The following is a 22,144-nucleotide window of genomic DNA, read 5'->3' as shown; positions in this document are numbered from 1 at the left end:
TGTTAGTTGAAACTGTTCCTTAAGCTTTGCAGTAAATGCAGAAAGTTTCAGTGCTGCCTCACATCCTGGAAGCTGACTGTAGCCTGTAGAAGGCTACTGGGTTAAGCCCAAAGGTGACGATAGAGTCCAGTTCAGGAAGCCGTCTTCTGGCCAGGTAGGGTGGACATGGGCACACTGGAGCCAGAGGGAGGCCAAAAGAAGGTAGTGAGTGCAGGGGCTGGAAGTGATGAGCCAAGAGTAAATTGAGGTCCGGAAGCTGTTCAGAGGCACAGGAGCTGTTTTTCATCTTGCCTTTGTTCCTGTTGATAGTGAACATACAGCAACTGTCTTGAAGATGGAGTGGGAGAGTGAGGGGTGCTGACTGAGAACCTGCCTTACAGACCTCCTTCCTCTCTCCATCTACCTCCAAGTCAAATGGAAAGGAATCCAGTGAAATTCTCCCGGCTCCCGTCGTAAAGATGACTGTCCAGCTCTTGTCTTGCTAGGAGAGTGTTCCACTTCTCCTCTTTCCACGAAAAGAAAAATATTTATGTTTGTACAGTGCTTAATTTCAAGAAATTTCATAGATATTATTTCATTTGAGGAAGGAGAATATTGGGGCTGGGTGAGGCCACAGCAGCCCGGCCCAATTTCAAGTATTTCCCAAATGGAGCCAGAGGTCTGACTCTAAGCTTTATATATGATACTGGTTGGATTTTAGAGTTTCTTAGTTTTTCGAGTTGTGGTGGGAGAAGCACTGTAATCATTATTAATATAGCCACCATGAAACATAGATTTAAAATTCCACTCTGCTAGTTTGAGGTAGCATTAAGATCAGTAGAATGATTTTGAAGGCTCCTGTTTATTAAAGAAATGTTTGAAGAAGAAGCAGCCTGGGTGCGGTGGCTCACACCTGTGATCCCAGCACTTTGGGAGGCTGAGGCGGGTGGATCACCTGAGGTCAGGAGTTTGAAACCAGCCTGGCCAACGTGGTGAAATCCCCTCTCTACTAAAAATACAAAAATTAGCCAGGTGTGATGGTACACACTTGTAGTCCTAGCTGCTTGGGAGCCTGAAGCAGGAAGATCACTTGAATCCAGGAGGAAGAGGTTGCAGTGAGCTGAGATCACACCACTGTACCCCAGCCTGGTTGATAGAGTAGACTCCATCTCGAAGAAGGAGAAGGAGGAGGAGGAGGAGGAGAAGAAGAAGAAGAAGAAGAAGAAGAAGAAGAAGAAGAAGAAGAAGAAGAAGAAGAAGAAGAAGAAGAAATCTATTTCAAACATCTTTTAAAAAACCAATTTTAAGATATCTAGATTGTCTAAACATTTATTCTAAAGTTCTATCTACGAAAAACAATCTAGATTTTATAAAAGATTACTAAATCTAACCTATTATAAAAACAGTTAAGTTTATAATAAATATCAAGTTATATTTTTTAGGATCTATATGTGCTTTTTATGATTGGGACACTTGCATTAAGAATAGTACTACTTATACAGATTTTGTTAAAGAATTAGACTTATTTCACTACTTTATTTCAAAGACTGATAATACTTTTATTTTGGTGTCTTTTTGGCCATATGGAGGATTAATTTAATGGTAATTTTTAGTCAGAAAACCAACCTTCTATCATATCGTCCTTATAGGAAAATACAGTGAACTATATCATGTTGTACTCTTTGATAATATAGTTTTCCAGGAATATTCTGGGTAAAATGGTTTAGATAATTTGGGAGTAAATTTCTTTTGCTGACGCTTTTAATTTCAACTACCCATGCAGCAAAATATTTTGCCAAAGACAAATAACTTTCAAGTCTAACAGCGACATTAGGTAAAGCTGAAAATAGGCCTATATTTTGCGAACATAATCACATTGTGACTGAACCCCCTTAGACTTCCTTCTCTAGCCTTGTGGCCAGGATATAATTGCATCCTTCATGGGCCATAAGTCCCAGTGCAATGACAGGTAATTGATTTTGGTGTGGAGGTTGAGGGGTGAGAGGGGGAGGGCTCCTCCCTCACCACATTGCAAGCCTTCCTAAAAAAATCACCCAAATGTCTTTGATGTCCTGAAATCCCTTTCCCCACTACAGCCGACTCCTTCCCAGTAACTCAGGCTTCCTCAGTCAGATGCCCATACATGATTCTGCTTCTGAATAGGGTCATGTGATGAGACAGGCATCTTATGGAGAGAAGGATGTGAGGGAGCACTCAGCTTCTCAGGGCTGAGGGTCTGGTATCCGACTCCCCAGCATGATATATGGTTGGTCACTAGCAGCAGAACTGTGGTGTCTTCACTGGAGCAGTCCCGCTATGTGCTGTGCATTGGTTCCTGGCTTCATCCTTGCCCAACTCCATTGCCCTCCTACAGATTCTGTGGGTCTTTCCCTAATAAATGACTTTTCTCTGTTTAAATAACTGGGAGGGGATGTAAGTTTTAAAACTGCCACCAAAATTCTCACTGGTCTACCCTGTTAACCTCAACTTCACTTCTAAGCCAGTTCTTAGCCTTTCCAAATACTTTACTAGTCTTCCCATCTCAGAATTTCCTTATGTACAGGAAAGAGAGCCAGAGGGCAGTTCAGCAAAACAAGATCACAACCTCCTCAGCATCCCCAATTTATCCAGGGACAGCAACAGTAGCAAAGAGACAAGATCTTGGAGAGAAACCTGCCCAGAACCTGCACAAGCAGAGATGGAAAAGGTAGACTGGAAACCTGGTTTCTCCTTTTCCTGCTGTTCCAACCAGCAAGCCCCTTGCCCAGCCCCTACAAAATATACACCCATTTTTCTTCCAAGGTGTGTCCTTTCAAGGTATGGGGCCTGCAGCATAAAGCTAGTAATTTTTTTTGCCTAGAACAGCTCCGGGACTTCCGCACTGATCCTGCCTACCAGAAAATATCTGCCATTAATAATGCCCTACTAATAATAGCTAACAGTGCCAGGCACTGTTCTAAGCATATTTTGTATATTAGCTGTGATTATCATAACCCTGTGAGGCAAGTGCTAATGTCAACTCCAGCTTATCCACTAAAGACTCAGAGGCCCGGAGAAGTTAGAGGAACTTGTCCAAGGTCACAGTCAGAAACTTGAGGGGTCGGAATCCAGATCCAGGTAGCCTGGCTCAATACCCCTGTGCTACAGCACTGCCACTTTTCTCTCCGAGGCCCAGCCCTGCCTCTACAGGTGCTGTGCTCCAGCAACGTTCAGGTGAAGCACTTTACTTTTCCTTTCGTGATGTGTGCTTTAATTATAATGAGACAAGATGGATTAAATTCACTTTCATGATTGTTTCCTAGAAGGCAGCAACTGCTTTAGGGAGTCGCTGAGGGCTGGAGATAACATGGACCTCCATGGTGAGTCAGTAAGACCCATCAATCAGGCACAGCCTGGGGAGGAGGCAGACACTGCAGGGAAGATGGCCACCAGGAGCAACTGAAGGAGCCAACTGCTGGATTAAGGGAGATTGTATGGCCTCCCCTCCCATTGTAAGATGAAGGAGGTACAATGTCAGGAGGATCATAGAAATCTTAATCTCCACTCTGTGGGACTAGTACTTCAGAAGCTCTAGGCAAATACTTAAGTCATTAATAGGCTTAATATAAAAGCTTAGCTATTACCTACAACTCAGATATCTTGGAGAAATGTTGCCCCGCAAAGGGCTACACAATATTACTTCTCTAAGTGAGCTTTAGCTTAGATGTGGGAAATGGTCTTGTATGCAGAGAAATTTCATTAAAGTTTTAATAAGTATTTTTCCACATTTATTTCACCTTTTCTTTTTTCCTTCTGAATAGTGGTGTTCTGGTTCCCTCCCTACAGCCCCCTTTTAACTGTCCACTTGTCCAGTTACCCACCTTCTGTAGGAAGTATTCATTGACTGGGAACTGCAAACTCGGTGATTTAGCCACTTCCCCTCAGTTGAAAGTTGCTATGTCAAGAAAAAGAACCTGTGCAATTAGAATAATTGGAACTTTCCTACCTTAAAGATGTTCATATACCTGGGTTCTAAGCATGGGAGATAGTAGTGGTAAGTAATGTATGAGCTTTTTGAGGAGGTAGGTGAAGATGACATCTGGAACTCAAGAAGGAGGGTTAAATTTAAGTAGAAGGAGGGTAACCTTTTCCACTGTGAAGGACTGGAGTAATGATTAGAGGGCAGTGGCTCTCAACCTTGACTACACCTTAGAATCACCTAAAGTGAGTTGTTGAAAACCCCAATGCCTGACTTACACCAAGACCAAGTGATACAATTAGGCTTCGTGTCCCCACCCAAATCTCATCTCGAATTGTAATCCCCCAAATCTGTGTAACCTCCCCAAGGGAGAGACCAGATGGAGGTAATTGAACCATAGGGGCGGTTTCCCCCATGCTGTTCTTGTGCTAGTGAGTGTGTTCTCACAAGATCTGATGGTTTCATAAGGGACTCTTTCCTCTTCTCTTGGCACTTCTTCCTGCCGCCTTATGAAGAAGGTGCCTGCTTCCCCTTCACCTTCCACCATGATTGCAAGTTTCCTGAGACCTCTCCAGCCATGCTGGCCTGTGAGTCAACTAACCCTCTTTGTTTTTTTTTTTTTTTTTTTTTGCATATTACCCAGTCTTGGGCAGTTCTTTATAGCAGTATGAAAATGGAATAATACACCAAGCAAAGCAGAATCTCTGGTATCAGAGCAGACATTCATATTTTTAAAGGTCTTTGGGTGATTCCAGTGTGTAGCCAAGGAAGAAGCCCACTGATGTAGCAGTATAGCAGGGCAGCAGAAGATAAGGCCCATCTGAGTTTGGATCCTACAGAATTACAGTGGTCCTGTTATAAGTTGTCTTCAGTAGTATTAAGCACTCACAGATTTGTATTAGAGATGTCAGAAAATAGGATTGAGGTTTGTAAATGTGGTGTGTAGAACACAGACAATGGAATTGAGAGTGTTGGCTCAAGTAATTAAATGTTAGTCCAAGAGATCTTGATTTTGAAGCAAAGTGAAGGAGCTTCCTTTTGGTGGCAGACAGGTGGAGAGAACCTGTAGGCCAAAGGATTGAAGCTGTTCATGAAGGTGACAAGGGATGGTCTCAGAGCAAATAAATGAGAGCTGGGAAGTAAGAGGCTGTGGTGGAGAGAGGATTTGGTGAGGCATTAGTTTCAGACCTATGAAGGGATTTGTTATAGAAAGACAGCTGGAATCAATGATGGTCCAGTTGAAGAGTTACAGAAAAATTTTATTCCATGCACACTATCTTAGGTATCATTTTTGGAGTATGTGTATTGATTATGTTTTTTATTTTCTATGTGTTATGATGCTTCAACATCTTGGAGGCGTTGCTGGCCTGGGAGAGACTGCTCCTCTCAGTGCTAACTAATTTCTAGGTATGCTTCTTTAAGATGGGAAAGTTCCCATTGCTTTAATTACATAGTTTCTGTACCTATGAAGTAGCAACTTTCAGCTGAAGGAAAGTGGCTAGATCACCAAGAGTTTGCAGTTCCTGGTAAATGAATACATTCCGAGGCTTTGGGGTAACTGGACAAGTGGAAATTTAGAAGAAGGGGCAAATGTTTCCCCTGTGAGAATGTCATTAAGATGCAAACCAACCAATCCAGAGCTCATATCCTCAATCACCTCCTTTATCTAACTCTTGCATGCCAACTCAACATTTTCCCCACCCTAATCACCCCAGGGCAAGGTCTTGGACTACTAGATACCACCCATGTCATCCAGAGCCTGCTGAAATTATTCAAACTATCCTATCTTAAACTTCCTCAAGCTTTCTACTTCACTCACTCATTTCTTCCCATAGAAACCACAATCAAGTCTCTCGGCCATGGTCTTCCCTTTCTCTTTCTGTCTCCTGACAAACCTGTGCACCTCTCAGCGTGGCCCTGCATGACACAGCATGCCTCCTTCTCTTAGGAACTGTGAGTAATAAACTCTTCTTTCAAAGGCAGCTGTTTCTGTGTCTGTCACTTTACCCTACCTGATTAAAACAAATCTGGGTACAAATCTTGAAACGGTGTTAAACATTTCGGCATTTAAAATGAAAGACAGTGTTATTTCCCATTCCGGCAGTTGATTACACATGATTTGAATGGGTTCTTTGTGTTCTTTCAACAGTGTATGGGGCCTTGCAGTCATTATGTGATCTCTGGCTAGACAGCATTTCTGTATGTATGTTTTGTTGTTTGGTCAGTAGATCTTTGCACATGCACTGCTGAGGTTTGTACGGGTGAATTCAGTACTTTCTGGGTTGGAGTAGGCATCTTTAAAGCCATCTTTGGCTCCAGTCATACTATTCTAGAAATCATAGTATCATTTTGGCACTGTTGATTACTCCATCCTTGAAATTCCCTTTCTTGGTTTCCATGACACCACAATATGTTGGATTTTCTTCCACTTCTCTGATTGCTCTTTTGAAAAAACTCCGTTGGGCATTCCTCTTCCTCTGCCTATCCTGTATTTTTATTTGAAAAGCATTTATTGAATAACTGATACATACACGTATGTAACGAACGTTTTCAATGAAAAATGTAGGTTTTTCCCACCTCTATTCCCCAGTCGCTAGACTTTTACTTTGGCAGAAATATGTGTGTCTGTATCTGTGTGTGTATATGCACATGTAGAAAACACATAGGAAATATACAGACACATGCACATACAATTACATATATATACAATATATATATGTAATATGTGTATGTATAATATATGTAATATATATGTGTATAATATATATGTAACATATATATGTGTATAATATATATGTAACATATATATGTGTGTATATATATGTTTATTTGAGATGGAGTTTCACTCTTGTTTCCCAGGCTGGAGTGCAATGGCGCGATCTTGGCTCACCGCAACCTCCACCTCCCAGGTTCAAGCGATTCTCCTACCTCAGCCTCCCGAGTAGCTAGGATTACATGCATGTGCCCCCATGCCCGGCTAATTTCGTATTTTTAGTAGAGACAGGGTTTCTCCATGTTGGTGAGGCTGGTCTTGAACTCGCGACCTCAGGTGATCAGCCCGTCTTGGCCTCCCAAAGTGCTGGGATTACAGGCGTGAGCCACCGCGCCCAGCTACAATTAAATATTTTTGCTCATAAATGCTAGCATACCATAAACCTTGATTTATTTACTCATTCATTCAACAATTTATTAAGCATCTATTCCATGCCAGACACTGATAGGAACTGGGAATACCATGGTGAGTGAAGCAGATGGCCTTTCACAGAGTTTATGTTGGAAGGAATGGGCAATAAAACAGTATAAAGGCAAGTAAGATAATTTCCAATAATGACAGATGATTAGAAATTAAAGCATGATAATGTGAGAGAGGGTGGAGAGGAAACATTACATGGAGTGGTCAATGAATGCCTCTTTGAGGAGTCAGTATTTGAGTTGAGACAGCATCTGAATGACGAAAAGCCAGGCTGGGAAGATCTATGGGAAGAGCATTCCAGGAGTGGAAATAACGAGGGAAAAGGTGAGATGTGCCAGAAGAAAAGAGTAGAATCAAGGATGACTCCTTAATATATATAATCACATGCTTTGCTTTTTTCATTTAACAACTTATATGAGACTTGATTCCACACCTGCCATAGATAAAACTGTTTCATTCTTTTCAGCAGCTGCATAGAATTCCATCACAGGGATAAACCAAAATGCATTTAATTGGTCACATATTGATTGATATTTAAGAAATTACTAGATTTTTGATAATCCAAGTAATGCTGACATGAATATTTTTGAACATTCATATTTTCCCATAAGCAAATAAATTTGTAGGGTCAAATCCTGGAAATAAAATAATTGAAACAAATTATACATGTCATCTATTTTAATTAATATCGTCCACTTTCCCTGTATAGAAATTGTATAAATTTATACTCTCATTAATAACATGCAGGAGGGTCTGTTTCACCCTCATGCTGTATGTTAGTCATCTTTCAGTGTTGTTAATTTGACAACTTCATAATTTTATTTTGCATTTCTCTTATGAATGAGATTGAAACCTTTCCACTACGGGCTATTTATATTTCCTTTCTTATAAACAGTCCGTTCATAACTTTGCCCATTTTTTGGAGGTTTTTACCTTTTTCTTATTAATTGGCAAGAGCTCTTTATGTATTAATGAAATGAGCCTCTTTCATTCATTACATGTGAATTTCCAAGTTTCTCTTTTCTCTTTTCTGTTTGCTTAAAGTGGCGTCCCATAGAGAAAGCTTTGGATTATTTTTTACATGATAAATTTCACGTTTTGTGTTATGTTTAGAAAGTCAGTTCATTTTTTTTTTCCAAATTTTTAGTGTTAATGCCCCTCAGGGTCTTATGTTGAAGCTACTTTTCTAACTACACTTACTCATTCTGGGAGGTCTTAGCCACGCAAATCTCAAATATGCTGGTGACTTCTACCAGCTATGGCAGTTTTTAACATGCTGGTGACTTCTACCAGCTATGGCAGTTTTTAACATGCTAGTGACTTCTACCAGCTATGCCAATCTCTAACATGCTGGTGACTTCTGACAGCCACGTCAGTCTCTAACATGAGCATTTCTCTACCCAGATTCTCCTGATGCACATCACATAAACTGCTGACTGTGCTACCCCTTGTCAACATGATCAATAGCGAACATATCACCTCCACCTTGTCCTTCCCTCACACTGGTTGCTTTCCTTGTGCTCTCCATCTCAGTGAGCCCAATCTGTCATCTTTTCCAGGACAGAAACCTATCTGTCATCCCTTGCAAGGCTTGCAAGATCTGGTTTCTATTTGTTCCTCTAGCACAACCTCTTAATATTTGCAACACACACAACATCTCTCCCAACCACCTCATCACTACCAATAAGAACCAATCATATTGACTAGTTTCCATGTTCTCTTTTGCCTTGGGGCACTTGCACATACTGTTCCCTCTGCCTGGACTCTCCTCTTTCAGCTTTCTTTGTCTAACTCTAGTTATTCCTACTTTAGATCTTACACCTTACTTATTCCATAAGCTTTTCCTGATGCTTCCACTACCCAAGTTTTGCCTAGTTTTTCCTGCATAATCTTCTATTTCCTGCCTTCATAGTACTTATTTCACAGCAATGCAATTGCTGTTTATTTGCCTGAATCTCCTAGATTTTCAAACTCCGTGTAAACCTCACCTTCATTTCTTCAATAATTTGCATAGGTGCTAGGAATACAGTGGCATCTTGATCACTGTTGAATTCTTAACTGTTTAGGTCTTGGCGTGGAATTCAATCAACATGTATTTATTGCAAATATGGATGAATAAATAAATTCTGGAATTTTCCTAGTGTAACTTACATTTGTACTTAAGTTTTGTGCCAATTTGTGCTCTTTGACATACTAGCATATGTTAGTGTAACATTGTTTAGAAACAGTTACGTCAAGTGAATTTATTTGCTCATTAATTTTTTACAAGACAGTGTGGATTGTTATTTTTCCTCTTAGTATCTCTTTACTTTATCAATGACAAGGTTTCCTTCAAGCTAGTGGGGGATTAAAATACTTTGTGTAATGCTATTCTTTTTTTTTTTTTTTGAGAGGGAGTTTTGCTCTTGTTGCCCGGGCTGGAGTGTGCAGTGGCACAATCTCAGCTCACCGCAACCTCTGTCTCCTGGATTCAAGCGATCCTTGTGCCTCAGCCTCCCGAGTAGCTGGGATTACAGGTGCCCACCACCACGCCCAGGTAATTTTTGTATTTTTAGTAGAGATGCGGTTTCATTATGTTGGTCAGGCTGGTTTCAAACTCCTGACCTCAGGCGATCCACCCACCTTGGCCTCCCAAAGTGCTGGGATTACAGGCGTGAGCCACCGTGCCTGGCCATTGTAATGCTATTCTTATACCACATATAGCCCTCAAGCCACTCCTCTAAAGCTCGCTCTAGTTCCCCTTCACATAAGTCCAGAGCTATTGGTGAGAAGACTGTTTTCAGGAAAGTGTGATTCAGACCTGTATCCTGGTGATAAGAAGTCTCTGATTCATTGACAGGGATCCAACAAATAATAATTTTTAAAAATATATAAAAGTAATATACTTTGAAAATACGCAAAATTTGAAAAATTTGCACTAAAGAAAATAAAAATTACCCATAGTCTTATCACACAGAGATGGAAATTATAAACGTTTTGGTGCTTTTAAAAATCCAGTCTTCTATATATTTGTGTATCTGTGTACATACATGTACTTGTTTTTTGGGGGTCATTAGTTCTACCTCTTGAAAATTTTATTCAGCAGTACATCATGGATATTTTATCGGTGAAAAATACATCATGAGAAACCTTTTCTGCATAGATTTTAAGTGTTCCATTATATTTATTTAATTATTATCCCAATATTGAACCTGTACATTGCTTTGCATTTTTAACTAATATTAGGATACTGCAATTAATGTCCTGATATGGTTAGGCTGTGTCCCCACCCAAATCTCATCTTGCATTGTAGCTCCCATAATTCCCATGTGTTGTGAGAGGGACCAAGTGGGAGATAATTGAATCATGGGGTCATTTTCCCCCATACTGTTGTCATGGTAGTGAATAAGTCTCATGAGTTCTGATGGTTTTATAAGGGGTTTTCCCTTTCACTTGGCTCTCATTCTCCTTGCCTGTCGCCATGTGACTTTGCTCCTCATTCACCTTCCGCCATGACTGTGAGTCCTCCCCAGCCATGTGGAACTGTGAATTAATTAAACTTCTTTCCTTTATAAATTACCCAGTCTTGGGTATGACTTTATTAGCAGCATGAGAACAGACTAATACATGCCCCTTACAAAAATAATTATTCATATCTCTGATTATTTTCTCAGTATAACCTTCAAGAAATGGAATTAGTGGATCTGAGAGGACAATACTTAGTAAGGACCATGATTTAAAAGAAGAAATGGAGCTCCTCAAAGACTGTCTTATACTGGCCATCTAAGAGTGCTCTTTACATCCTAACTTTGCTGACACTGAAAATTGTTTGAGGAATTCTTTGTAAGTTTGATAGGAACCAAATTATATTTTATTGTCTGAATTTTTTGTTACTAATGAAGTTGAAACAAAAAATATTTTATAAAGTCATCCTGTAAATTGTTTGTTCATCTCTCTTACCCATTTTTAAAATTGTGATGTTCATGTTTTTCTTTTCTTTTGTTTGGTAAGAATAATTACATTAGCCATTTTATTGTTATATTTGTTGGAATTAGATCTCTAGTTTGTCACTTGCATATATATATATATATATAAAATTTTTGTGTTTTTAGTAGAGATGGGGTTTCATTATTTTGGTCAGGCTGGTCTCGAACTCCTGACCTCAGGCGATCCACATACATATATATGTGTGTGTGTGTGTGTGTGTGTGTGTATATATATGTATATATATAAGTGGACACTACAAGACCTTGATTTTTTATATATGTGTATATATATATACATACACACACATATACACACACACATACACACACACACATATACACACACATACACACACACACATCATATATCTGTTTTTTTTGGGGGGACAGGGTGTTACTATGTTGCGCAGGCCGGCCTTAAATCTTGGCCTCATGCAGTTACCTTATACAGCCTCCTGAGTAGCTGGAATTACAGGCATATGCCATCATGCCTGGAAACACATCCTTTTTTTTTTTTTCTGAGATGGAGTCTTGCTCTATTACCTAGGCTGGAGTGCAATGGCATGATCTTGGCTCACTGCAACCTCAGTCTCCTGGGTTTAAGCAATTCTCCTGCCTCAGCCTTCCAAATAGCTGGTATTACAGGCACCCACCACCACGCCCAGCTAATTTTTGTAGTTTTAGTAGAGATTGGTTTCATAATATTGGCTAGGCTGGTCTTGAACTCCTGATCTCATGATCTGCCTGCCTCGGACTCCCAAAGTGTTGGGATTACAGGCGTGAGCCAACATGCCTGGCCAACATACACTTTTTAATAAACACAAGAATTAAATTTTTCTGCAATCAAACCCATGAGACTTTTTTTTTTTTTTTCTGTAACTCCTTTTGCCTTTGTGCTTAGATCATCTCTTCTCAATTCGGAGACAAGTTATATTTTTATTTTTAATATATATTTTCAAAATTTTAAAAATGGTTTTGTATTTTACATTTAAATGTTTGATGCACATGACATTTACTTTGATGCATATCTTAAGGTGAATGCTCAAGTTTATTCTAAGTCATGATTTTGTCCTTCCCACTTGGTTTGCGCTAATGTCTTCACCACATCCTGCCTCATTCCTCCTTTCCCTTCTGCATCCCAGACACATCCGGCTAAGAACCTTGCATTCTCATCTGCGGACTTTTGCCACAATCCTTTACCAGCCCCATCATCTTTACTCTGTCTTCCAGTGCTATTGTCAGTTCACCTTCCTAGTGTATCACTCTGTTAGTATTATGCTTCTTTCCCCCAAACCAAGAGAAAGAAAGCCAAAATGCAATTCAAGGTCCCCTGCGTATCTTCCCAAAGTCACTGTCCATTAGTGTTACCATATCAGTTACCTGAGAAAAGCATCAGTCATTCTAATAGCAAGTTTATATGCTCATTACCTCTACAAAGCATCTTTCACGTCACATCCCAAAAAAGTGGCTCCTTGTGGGAGAGAGTGTCTAGAAAAGCCTGTGGCCCAGACCTTCTATCATCTGACTTTCTGCATTCACAGACAGTAATTACCCGGAGTCAAATTAGTGAATAGGCCTTTCAGTTGACTTCCAGATGATTTAAGTCAAGGCAAATCAACCACTGTCTCCAAGTCATTTCAGATAACCTAGCCTCTTCCAGCAAACCTTCCCCATTAATGCCACCTGTGTCAGTTCCCCATTTGACATTCCTCATGCATTCAGTTGGCACTAGATTATTGACACGTATTTCCTCTTGTACCCTTTTCAGTGATCCTGTGTATCCTTGCATGTTCCATCTTAAGAGATCAGAGAGCAGGAAGGAACCTTACAGATCTTGGAGTCTTGCCCTCATTTTACAGTTGAGGTCACAGGCTGGAGAGGCAAAGGAAGGAACGGCCCAAGGCCATGGACCTCAGCAACTCTCAAGTCTCCTGGAGTCTCCTTTCCTGTACTCCCTTTCCTGCTAGCCTTCCTCTGGGCTCTGGCTGGGACCTCTTTTCTTCTCCCTGTATACAGTTTCCCAGGTGATATTGCCCACCTTTAAGGTCTCAGCAGCCAACTCTAATTCCAAATCTATCCCCCTCTTTAATCTCTCTCCTGAGTTCTGGATGGGTGTGTCTGCCTCCTCAAGCAGCATCTTCACTGTTTTGTCTTAGCAGCATTTCAACTGGACATGTTCAAAACAGAACCCTGCCACCACCCCTTTCTCCCCACTTGCTCCTGCTCCTGTATTCTCAGCAATGGCACCACCATCCACCAAATAACTTAGATTAGAAGTGATCCTTAACTCCTCTTTCTTCCTCACCCCCATTCCAATCAAGAGTCTATAGCGTTCACTTCCAGCACATCTCTGGACTCTTTCCATGTGGCTTGATCCCCTGTGCTGACACTCTGGTCCAGGTTCCACCACCTCTCTCGGACTATGCCAACAGTTTCCTAAACAGGTCTTCACCTCTCCGGTCCATGGGCCACCCTGCAGCCTCAGTGACCATGTAATGGAGGCAGGCCATCACAGCCCTCCCTGAATACAGATTCCTCAGCTGTTTCCAAGGTCCCTCCCAACATGCCCCAGCCCCTGAGAAGCACTTTTGCTTGGAGCATTCTGCCTCCTTCTCTTCACCTGGTTAACCCCTGCTTACCTTACAGTCTCTGCGTAGCTGTCTTTCTCCCTAAAATACTTCCCCTGACTCCCCTCAGCCCTCAAAAAGGCTAGCAGGGGTAACGTGTCTTATGAGCCAGTCCACCCATCTCTGGTTTACTCCTCACATCTGGCCTTCTCACCTATGGGTCTAGGAGCCTCATGAGGCCAGGAGCTGTGCCGTCTTTATCACCACCAGCCCCGCACCTTGCACGGGCTCCAACACACAGGAAGAAACTCAACAAGTATTTAGGGAGCCACTAAACCCAGGTCTCTGGCTCTAGGCCACAGTGTCTTGGCAATTCAAGGGAAGAGTGGAGGATGGGGCAACAGCTGGGAGGCTGTCCTTGTGACATTTCCGAGCTCTTTCCTGAATGCAGTCCTTGAGTCTGGTGGCTTTCCCCATGCAGACCCCTCATGATGGAGAAAACTGCAGAGCGGAGCCGCCCCCCCTGCCTGGTCCGGGCCTGTATTCAGAGCTCGCCAAGATCCCCGCTTGGGGCTTGGCCTGGCCGCTGGCGCCCCAGCACCCTGCGCAGGGCGGCGGTGATCTCGCGGTTGCGCAGGCTGTAGATGAGCGGGTACAGCAGCGGCGTGACGTTGGTGTAGACCAGCGCCAGGGTGCGGTCCAGGCGTGGGGAGTAGCTGGCTCTGGGCCGCACGTACATGAAGGTGGCGCAGCCGTAGTGCAGGAAGGTGACTGTCAGATGCGAGGCGCAGGTGGAGGCGGCCTTGCCCCGGCCTTCAGGGCAGCGCAGGCGGCGCAGGGCAGCGGCGATGGCGCCGTAGGAGGCCAAGATGAGCACCGAGGGCAGCAGCAGCAGCACCAGGCAGGCGCCCAGCAGGGGCAGCTCGTCGGCGTAGCTCCGCGTGCAGGCCAGGTGCAGCAGCGCCGTGATGTCGCAGAAGAAGTGCACCAGCAGGCGGGAGCCACAGAAAGGCAGGTGGAAGACGGCCACCGTGAGCCCCACGGACACCGCCAGTCCCCCAAGGCAGCAGGCCAGAGCCAGTCGGGCGCACAGCCCGGGGGTCACCACTGCCGCGTAGCGCAGCGGGTGGCAGATGGCCACGTAGCGGTCATAGGCCATGGCGGCCAGCAGGAAGCACTCGGCCCCGCCCAGAGCCACAAACATCTGCATCTGAAAGGCGCAGCCCAGGAAGGAGATGGGGCTGCCCCTGCGGTGGCCCGGCGGCGTGCTCAGGTCGACCAGGGAGCGGGGCACGACCACCAGCGTGTAGCAGAGCTCGATGGCTGACAGCTGGCACAGGAAGAGCAGCATGGGCTGCCGGCTGGGCATCGAGGCCACGGCCACCAGGATGAGTAGGTTCCCGCCCAGGGTGGCCAGGTGCACCCCCAGCAGCAAAAGGAAGAGCACAGGTCTCAGGTGCGGGAACTCGGAGAAGCCTTGAAGGAGAAAGCCGCAGGGCACGGTGGCATTGCTGGGGCTGTCCATGCACGAGCCCGCCCACAGGCACCTGCGGGAGAGAGTCACAGGAGGGGAGAGCTTGTTGGGTACACATGCTCTGGCCCTGCGTGTGGAGGAGGAGTCGGGTGGAAGGTAGAGGCTGGACCAGGAATGGTGGCTGCAGAGAGGTCGCAACAGTTCGTGGGTCCATTCCCAGTCCACCACTCCCACTCCTTCTCACAAGGAAGTCTTAGTGACTTGTTCAGAAAAATAGTGCAGTTTTTGCTGCCTCCTGGACAAGAATTCCTATAGCTGCTTTCTCAACGTGCTCTTTCAAAAGAAGCCTGCATTTTAGCTCCTTTCCTTGCAATCATCACTCCTGACCTCTACTTACAAAGAATTCATGTGCCTCTATAGTCCAGTTATTATTTTGTGGGTCCTATAGGGCTGTGAGTATTGTGTCTGCTGCAGCCTGAGACATTTCCTTCCCCATGGCAGGAAATGTCTTTAGTTTCCGCTTCTGTCTCCTCCCGCCTTCCCTATTCTGTCATTTCTCAGTTGCCTTCTGTGGTGTATCATAGAATCACAAAAACATAATGCAGGTGAGGGCCTTAGGGATCATCTCATGTAGCTTCATAATTTTAAGGAGGAAAATAAAGTTCGGGTTGGGGGGAAAGGGGATTGTTGAAGGACGGATTGCTCACAGGAAGTTAGGAACAGAATCTGCATTCTGAGGCTGAATCCAGAACTTTCTATGACCCAGGTTCTGAAAAAAGGTCACTCAGGTCAAGGCAATCCATATTTATTTAGTTTTAAGTAGTGACCCAGATCTGTGCCAGGCTCTGGGGCAGGCACTAAGGCAGCAGAACACACTTTGTGAGAAGACTTCCCTGGGTGCATCAGGAACGACATGTCCCTAACATTTTTATTAATGCTTTGTCAACATGAGAAAAGGTGACGTGTATTTGTTCTAACTTGACTTTCAGTTAGCAGTACATTCCAAATTTGCCGTCGGAACACAGTTTCATTCTAAGCATTATACGGTGACTCATTTGCAAGTAACATTTGGAAAACAGTGACAGTGTGCAGGTCAGCTGCATTTCTCATAATCTTCCGGGATGGAAGAACCAGGAGGTAGAAAGAGATTTGAGGTCATGCAAGCTGGAGGAGGAGGTTTAATTTTTCCAATAGGTACTAATGAGCTATCTCTTTTATTAATTTTTAATTTTAAATGTAAGCTCAACTATTTGCTCTTAAAATCACTGCTAATCAATGTTGGAAGTGGAATTTCTTCATAGTTGTTATATCCTAGAGTAAAAGAGCAATAAAGCTGGGTCAAAGGGCAACAGGAAAATCAGATGAAAGAACTGGAAGGAATGCAAAGAGTTGGGCTTTTGCTATCTAATACTGTTTTTCTTTCTTTTTGAGACAAAAAAAAAAAAACCAGTCTCAGACTGTTGCCCAGGCTGGAGTGCAATGGCACTATGATGGTTCACTGCAGCCTTGAACCCCCGGGCTAAAGAAATCCTCCCACTCCGGTCTCCTGAGTAGCTGGGACTACAGGCACACACCACCATACCGAGCTAACATGATGGGGTTTCGCCCTGTTGTCCATACTGGTCTCAAACTACTGAGCTCAAGCAATCCATCTGCCTTGGCCTCCTAAAGTGCTGGGATTACAGATGTGAGACACCATGCCCTGCAAAATACCTTTTTATGAGAGGAGAATTCTGAGGGTTTTTATTTCTCTGTGTCACCCTGTGCTCTTCCTCATGGTATCTGAGGGCAGGACTTTCAAATGGATGTTTTCCATTTGAAAGAAGTCATCTTCCACTAGAAAGAAGACTTTCTAAGGGAAGAGCAGGGTTGGGTTTTGGGTAGGTCTGAGGGAGGTGGATTCATTTCCCATCTGTTTTAGATCATTCACTTTTCAGTTTTTGGCCACCCTTCATGCTACTGAGCAAATGTAACAAACCTGTGTTACGTGCCTCCTCTTCGCCAATTGTTGTTTGCTATGAACACGAGAGAGAGGCCTGGCTGTCTTAGAGGATTCCTGAAGTGCCAAGACAGCTCTCTTCTCTCCGCCTCTGCTCTGTCCTCTACTTCTTCCTCTCCATCTCCTTAGAGAAGTGTGATGGGTGCAGGGGAGTGCATAAGAAAAGAAACAGAAACATCGCAGTTCTTCCTCCATGTTCATACCACACAGAAATGTAGATGACAAGCAAGGCCCGTTGATGGCACCAATACCTAGCAGCTCAAGGTACATCATGTTTTAAAAAGACTCATGTGGAAGTTAAAACAAGTTGATCTCAGAAGTAAAAAGCAGAAAAGAGGATAGTAGAGGCTGGGAATGGTAGGGGGAAGGGGGCTAGGGACAGATCCTTTGTTAAAGGATACAAAATTACAGCTAGATAGAATTTCTTATGTTCTATAGCATTGGAGGATGACTGTGATCAACAATTTTATATAGTTTCAAATAGTTGGAAGGAGGATATTGAAGGTTTGCAATGCAAAGAAATGATACATGCTTGAGATGATGGATATACAATATCACTATACATTATACGTTTCAAAAAGTCACTAAGTTCTCCATAAATATGTGTAATTATTATTTGTTAGCTACACGATAAAATTTTAAAAATCAAGGTGCTGTGAAGCAAGTCAAAGTGGCTAATTAAATGGAAAAGAGACTAAGGGGTGTTTTTGCTCTTAGAGTTTTTAGGAGGAATTGTCACAAATTCTAGGAATGTATGTTCAAGAATCTTTTCTCTGGGAGAGGGAGCGAGAACAGATACTTTCAAAGCTTCAGTGATTCAAATCCAACTCTACCCTTGCAGGAGAAGCTACAGAGAGAGAAGGAAACACCACAAGGCCTGCCTAAGCCACCTTCCTCCCCCAGGGAGAGGACAGATGTTCTCACTCTTCTGAGTGACGAATAACATCAGCCATAACAGCTAACATTTAAGAGAGTGCCAGGCAATGCTCACAAGGACTTTGCAAATTTAATTTACTTATTCTTAGTGACAGCGCAATAAGGTAAGTGGACTCTCTGCATACCCACATTATAGATGAGGAAATTGAGGCCTAAGGAAATGAAACATCATGTAGCTAATTAACGGTAGAGCCAGATTTATACCCAAGCAATCTAGTCCCCAATAGTCCATAGTCTTATCCATATATCGTCGCCCTTATTTATACTTTTTCCAAAACATCCTTCCCTCATGAGATATATCTTACCCTTTTTTTCATATCTCCCACCTTCTGCAGAAGAGAAATTACCCACAGTCTGTAGGCATTTCTGTCCTCAGATTTCCCTTTGTTGACATTTTTCTTGAGGACATGTAGATGTGAGCAGCAATGCAGATAATCTAAGATAGCAAATCTAAAAATAATTTCTCCTTAGCTTTGACATTCATTGCTGCTATTGTTATTGTTCCGGCAGACTCACTTTTTTAATTGGATAAGACTCCATGGAGCACCCACAGAGTCATGGCTGGCTGGTTGCCCAGGACATCTGGATGTGGCTGAGAGCCTCGCTGGGCTGGAGACGCAGATCTGGGATTTGATTTTTTGCTGTATAGAATAATTAAAATTATCTGCAATCATGATGTTTTTAATCGACCATTTCAACAGTTAGTGGAAGCACCCCTAATGGGTGGATGTGAGATGGGAGATGTGAGACCGGTCAGTCAGCCCCTTTCAGGTTTTGAGGATTCCATAGAATGCTGAACTGGAATGGAGCTTAAAGGTCAAACATTCTAGGCCTTCATGTGAGGTCCAGAGATGTCACTAATCAAACTTGGATCTCACCATGGTCTTTTAGCAGCAAAACTGGATTAGAGCCTGGTTCTCATACCTCTGGCTGAATGGTTCTATTTCTGTAAGAATTGTCTTCCAGAGTAGACCTGAGCTTACTGATCTGGTATTGTAGTTTACAAAAGCACCAAAGGAGAGGTCACAGCAGAATTTTATCATTGTCCTATAATATTTTAGGATAAAATTGTATCATTTCCCTGATCTTGTAAGAAGTTAAACTTAGAAGATTATGAATATGCCTGGATTTCTTAGCCTCATTTAATAACTCTTCATGGGCTTCGGGTCTATGAATTTACATAAGTTATTCTGGAACCCATTTTTATCCAGAGCTTCCTTTTAGGAATAACACACTATATATTCATTTATTTATTTTTTTATTTTGTTTAGCCTTAGTCCTTAGTGAAGTAAAAGGAGTCTCCATAGTTTATATTTCTACTTTGTTGTTTATAGTTTATATTTCTGCTTTGTTGTTTTCTGAATGCTTGATTTGGGGAAGGGGCAAGGTAATAAACTCTTCCAAAGCCTCAGACTCCTCACTGATTCAATGGGGGGTAACAAAAGAGAGGCTTGATGATGATTCCATGGAAATAACATGTACACATTTCTGGTACAGACCTGATACATAGTAGGTGCACAAAAACACTGAAAGCATTTGTGCTTTTATCGTTTATTACTTGACAGGCTTAGGTCATATTTTCTCTGAGTATTCATCCTCCCACTATGGAACTCTCTGTAAGTGTGCTGTTTCAGGGGATTTCCTAGTGACTTTTCTCTTTCTGAGGTGCAAGAAACAAAGTGAGTGTATTCTGGGTGTAGGAACCTTATGGGGAGATGAGTAGACATAGATGTAGGGAAGTCTGTCTGTCTGACTATCTGTCTGTCTATCTTCTATCTATCCCCCTATTTCTATTCTTTCCACTTTTTTATCCTCTTACACTTCCTACTGTCTTTCTGAGACTGTACAGGCTATGGAAGAAGACATCACTAGATTAAAATCCTGGCTTGATCACTTATGTGCCACATTGAATTTCGTTGATGTACTCAATTTCCCTGATCCTCAGTCTCTATATCTAAATGGAGATAATGACGCCTAATTCACAGCATTGCTGTGAGAATCAGGCATATTATAAAGATAACCCATTACACGGTGCCAGGCACAAAGAAGCTAACAAAAGGTGGTTTCTAATCATTTCATGTGACAACTCTCACTTCTACAATGTCATGTCAGTCTTTGTGCTCCCTTTGCATAGTAACTGACAACTGCAATTACTGTAATGCCTCCTTTCCCTACATCATACAGGCCTTTTCCTTGGTTTATGACAGGTAACCTGAAAATCATTAATTTACATATATTTGCATTATATATGTTATATTCAAATTTGTTTTATAAAATAAAATATTTTGAAATAAAACTCATTTACTGTTCTTTTTTTTTTTTTTTTTTTTTGCTGTCATGCAAACTTCCACATATTTTAGTGTTTTTTTTTCCTCATCAATTTGGTAATTCCTTTACTGAAAGGCGCTAAATGTCATCTCTGGATTTATCGATTTCATTGTGTTGTCCCTCCCCAACCTTTTATAATCTCAGCCTCCATCCCTGGGATATGTGTTATTTGCCTGCATGGTGTTTCTGTCTTGTGAGCCAGTTCCTTTTACATGATAAAGCCGCCTACTGAATCTGTGATGACTAAATTTGGTATGAGATCTTGTCAAGGTCTTTTGAAAGTCTAAATAAAAGAGACCCTCTGTTAGTTTCTTGTTGGCTTCTTTCTCTCTCAAAAGCATTTAACAATTAACAGATTCAATAGGGAATGTTTCCCTTACACAAACATTCTTGTTTTTCCCCCTTTATGGTGTTTTCTGAAGTGTTTCGTGATTCTGCATGTTATACAAATGAGATATCCTGGGTAGTTGTGGCATCGGCCCTGGAGCCCTTCTTTAACATGATGGTTATATGGTCAGTCTTTTAGTCTGCTAGTTCTGGGTCAATATGCGACCTTTGTTTTTGCCTTTTGACCAACATGTTCCCCTCAAGCTTCCGGACAAGTCATAATTACCAGTCCCGACAATATGTGTACCTGTGTTTAGACCTCCTGACTAGTTGCCACTGTTAGTTCTCTTTTCTGCAAAGTCGATGGTGGGATCAGGGCTTGGAGGAAAGCATCATTTCAGGCTCCCTGCTCTCTTTCATTTTCATCTGGAGAAGAGCTTTGATCCAGGAAAATCTAGGAGTCCTGCTGATATTAGAGCTAACTTTGATATTTAAAAAAAAAATTCCCTACTTCAATGAGGCAGCACCCGTTTTAACTAATGTCTGTCACTCAGGCTTCTGCCAGAGGACGAGGGATAAGCTTCAAAAATGAGGACTTTAATGTTCCACATCAAAATTATCTGGTGGAGAGACTGTCCCAGTTCTGGTGCTGTGAAGGTCAACTTCATCACACACAAATGTATGATATTGTACTTTCACATTCTGAAAATGACCCTAGGCCTGAGGATTAGTTACTTTATCTACTTGAAAAATATTAGCGTTTAATAGGGAAGCTAGTTTGTTTTCAAAATTTGTTTCTAAAAATAACTATCATTTTCCATGAAGTTGGTTTTAGTCGGCTTAAACATACTTTAAACTTCTGAACATGATTTCGTGCTACAAAACAGCAAGAGATCTCCCTCAAAAACCCATCAAGACCCTCCTTCTAAAAGATGCTTTTCTGTTTCTTGCTGGCCATGGACTGAGAGCTGGAATGAAGTACCAGGGCAAGGGAGCTGCTTGGATGAGGAAACCAAGGCTATCTCAGCACTGCCAAGATGTTTTCATGATTCATCAAAATGTAAAAGAAAACACGGTGAGAGAAACACTGTTGATCTCCCAGGCAAGCTACTTTCCAGGAGTGTGGCTGATTATTTTCAAATGCTGCATCAGAAAGTTGCAGGCCCCTTGGAAAATCTGTCACCCCTGAGAGTGATGCAAGTGATTTTGTGATTTTGGCTTCGGGAGTTCTTTACAATGGGATCATTTCCCTGCCATCCAATTGCCTGCCTTAGGGTTTCCACAATGGATCCCTGTGGTTGCTGATAAAGAACAATAAGTGACTAAATGATTCAGGAGGCCCGAGGCTGGGCTTTGAGGGGGGCCCAGTCTCTTCAGTGGGGAGTCTTTTCAGTGGTGGACCCTGTTATTGATGTGGT

General features: G+C 42.4%; 1 protein-coding gene and 1 non-coding gene across 4 annotated transcripts in view; one reads left to right on the top strand and one right to left on the bottom strand.

The window, feature by feature from the left end:
- LOC103883311 overlaps nt 1-20,343 on the top strand; it is a 90,311-nt gene extending 69,968 nt beyond the window's left edge. For all 3 annotated transcript variants that reach the window (XR_002521212.2, XR_002521211.2, XR_001901301.3), the window contains 3 exons: nt 10,784-10,952; nt 17,977-18,175; nt 18,582-20,343. This is a non-coding gene — a transcript (uncharacterized LOC103883311). The remainder of the gene's footprint in view (nt 1-10,783; nt 10,953-17,976; nt 18,176-18,581) is intronic.
- LOC110742915 (olfactory receptor 10AC1) lies at nt 11,807-15,281 on the bottom strand. The gene has a single exon (XM_031665061.1). The coding sequence runs from the start codon at nt 15,185-15,187 to the stop codon at nt 14,207-14,209; it is 981 nt and encodes a 326-aa protein (XP_031520921.1). The 5' UTR covers nt 15,188-15,281; the 3' UTR covers nt 11,807-14,206.
- Nucleotides 20,344-22,144: the final 1,801 nt, after the last annotated feature.

Source organism: Papio anubis, chromosome 4 (genome assembly GCF_008728515.1).
Source record: "Papio anubis isolate 15944 chromosome 4, Panubis1.0, whole genome shotgun sequence".
In the NCBI taxonomy this organism is placed as follows: domain Eukaryota; kingdom Metazoa; phylum Chordata; class Mammalia; order Primates; family Cercopithecidae; genus Papio; species Papio anubis.
This window is presented reverse-complemented; position numbering and strand designations above follow the sequence as displayed.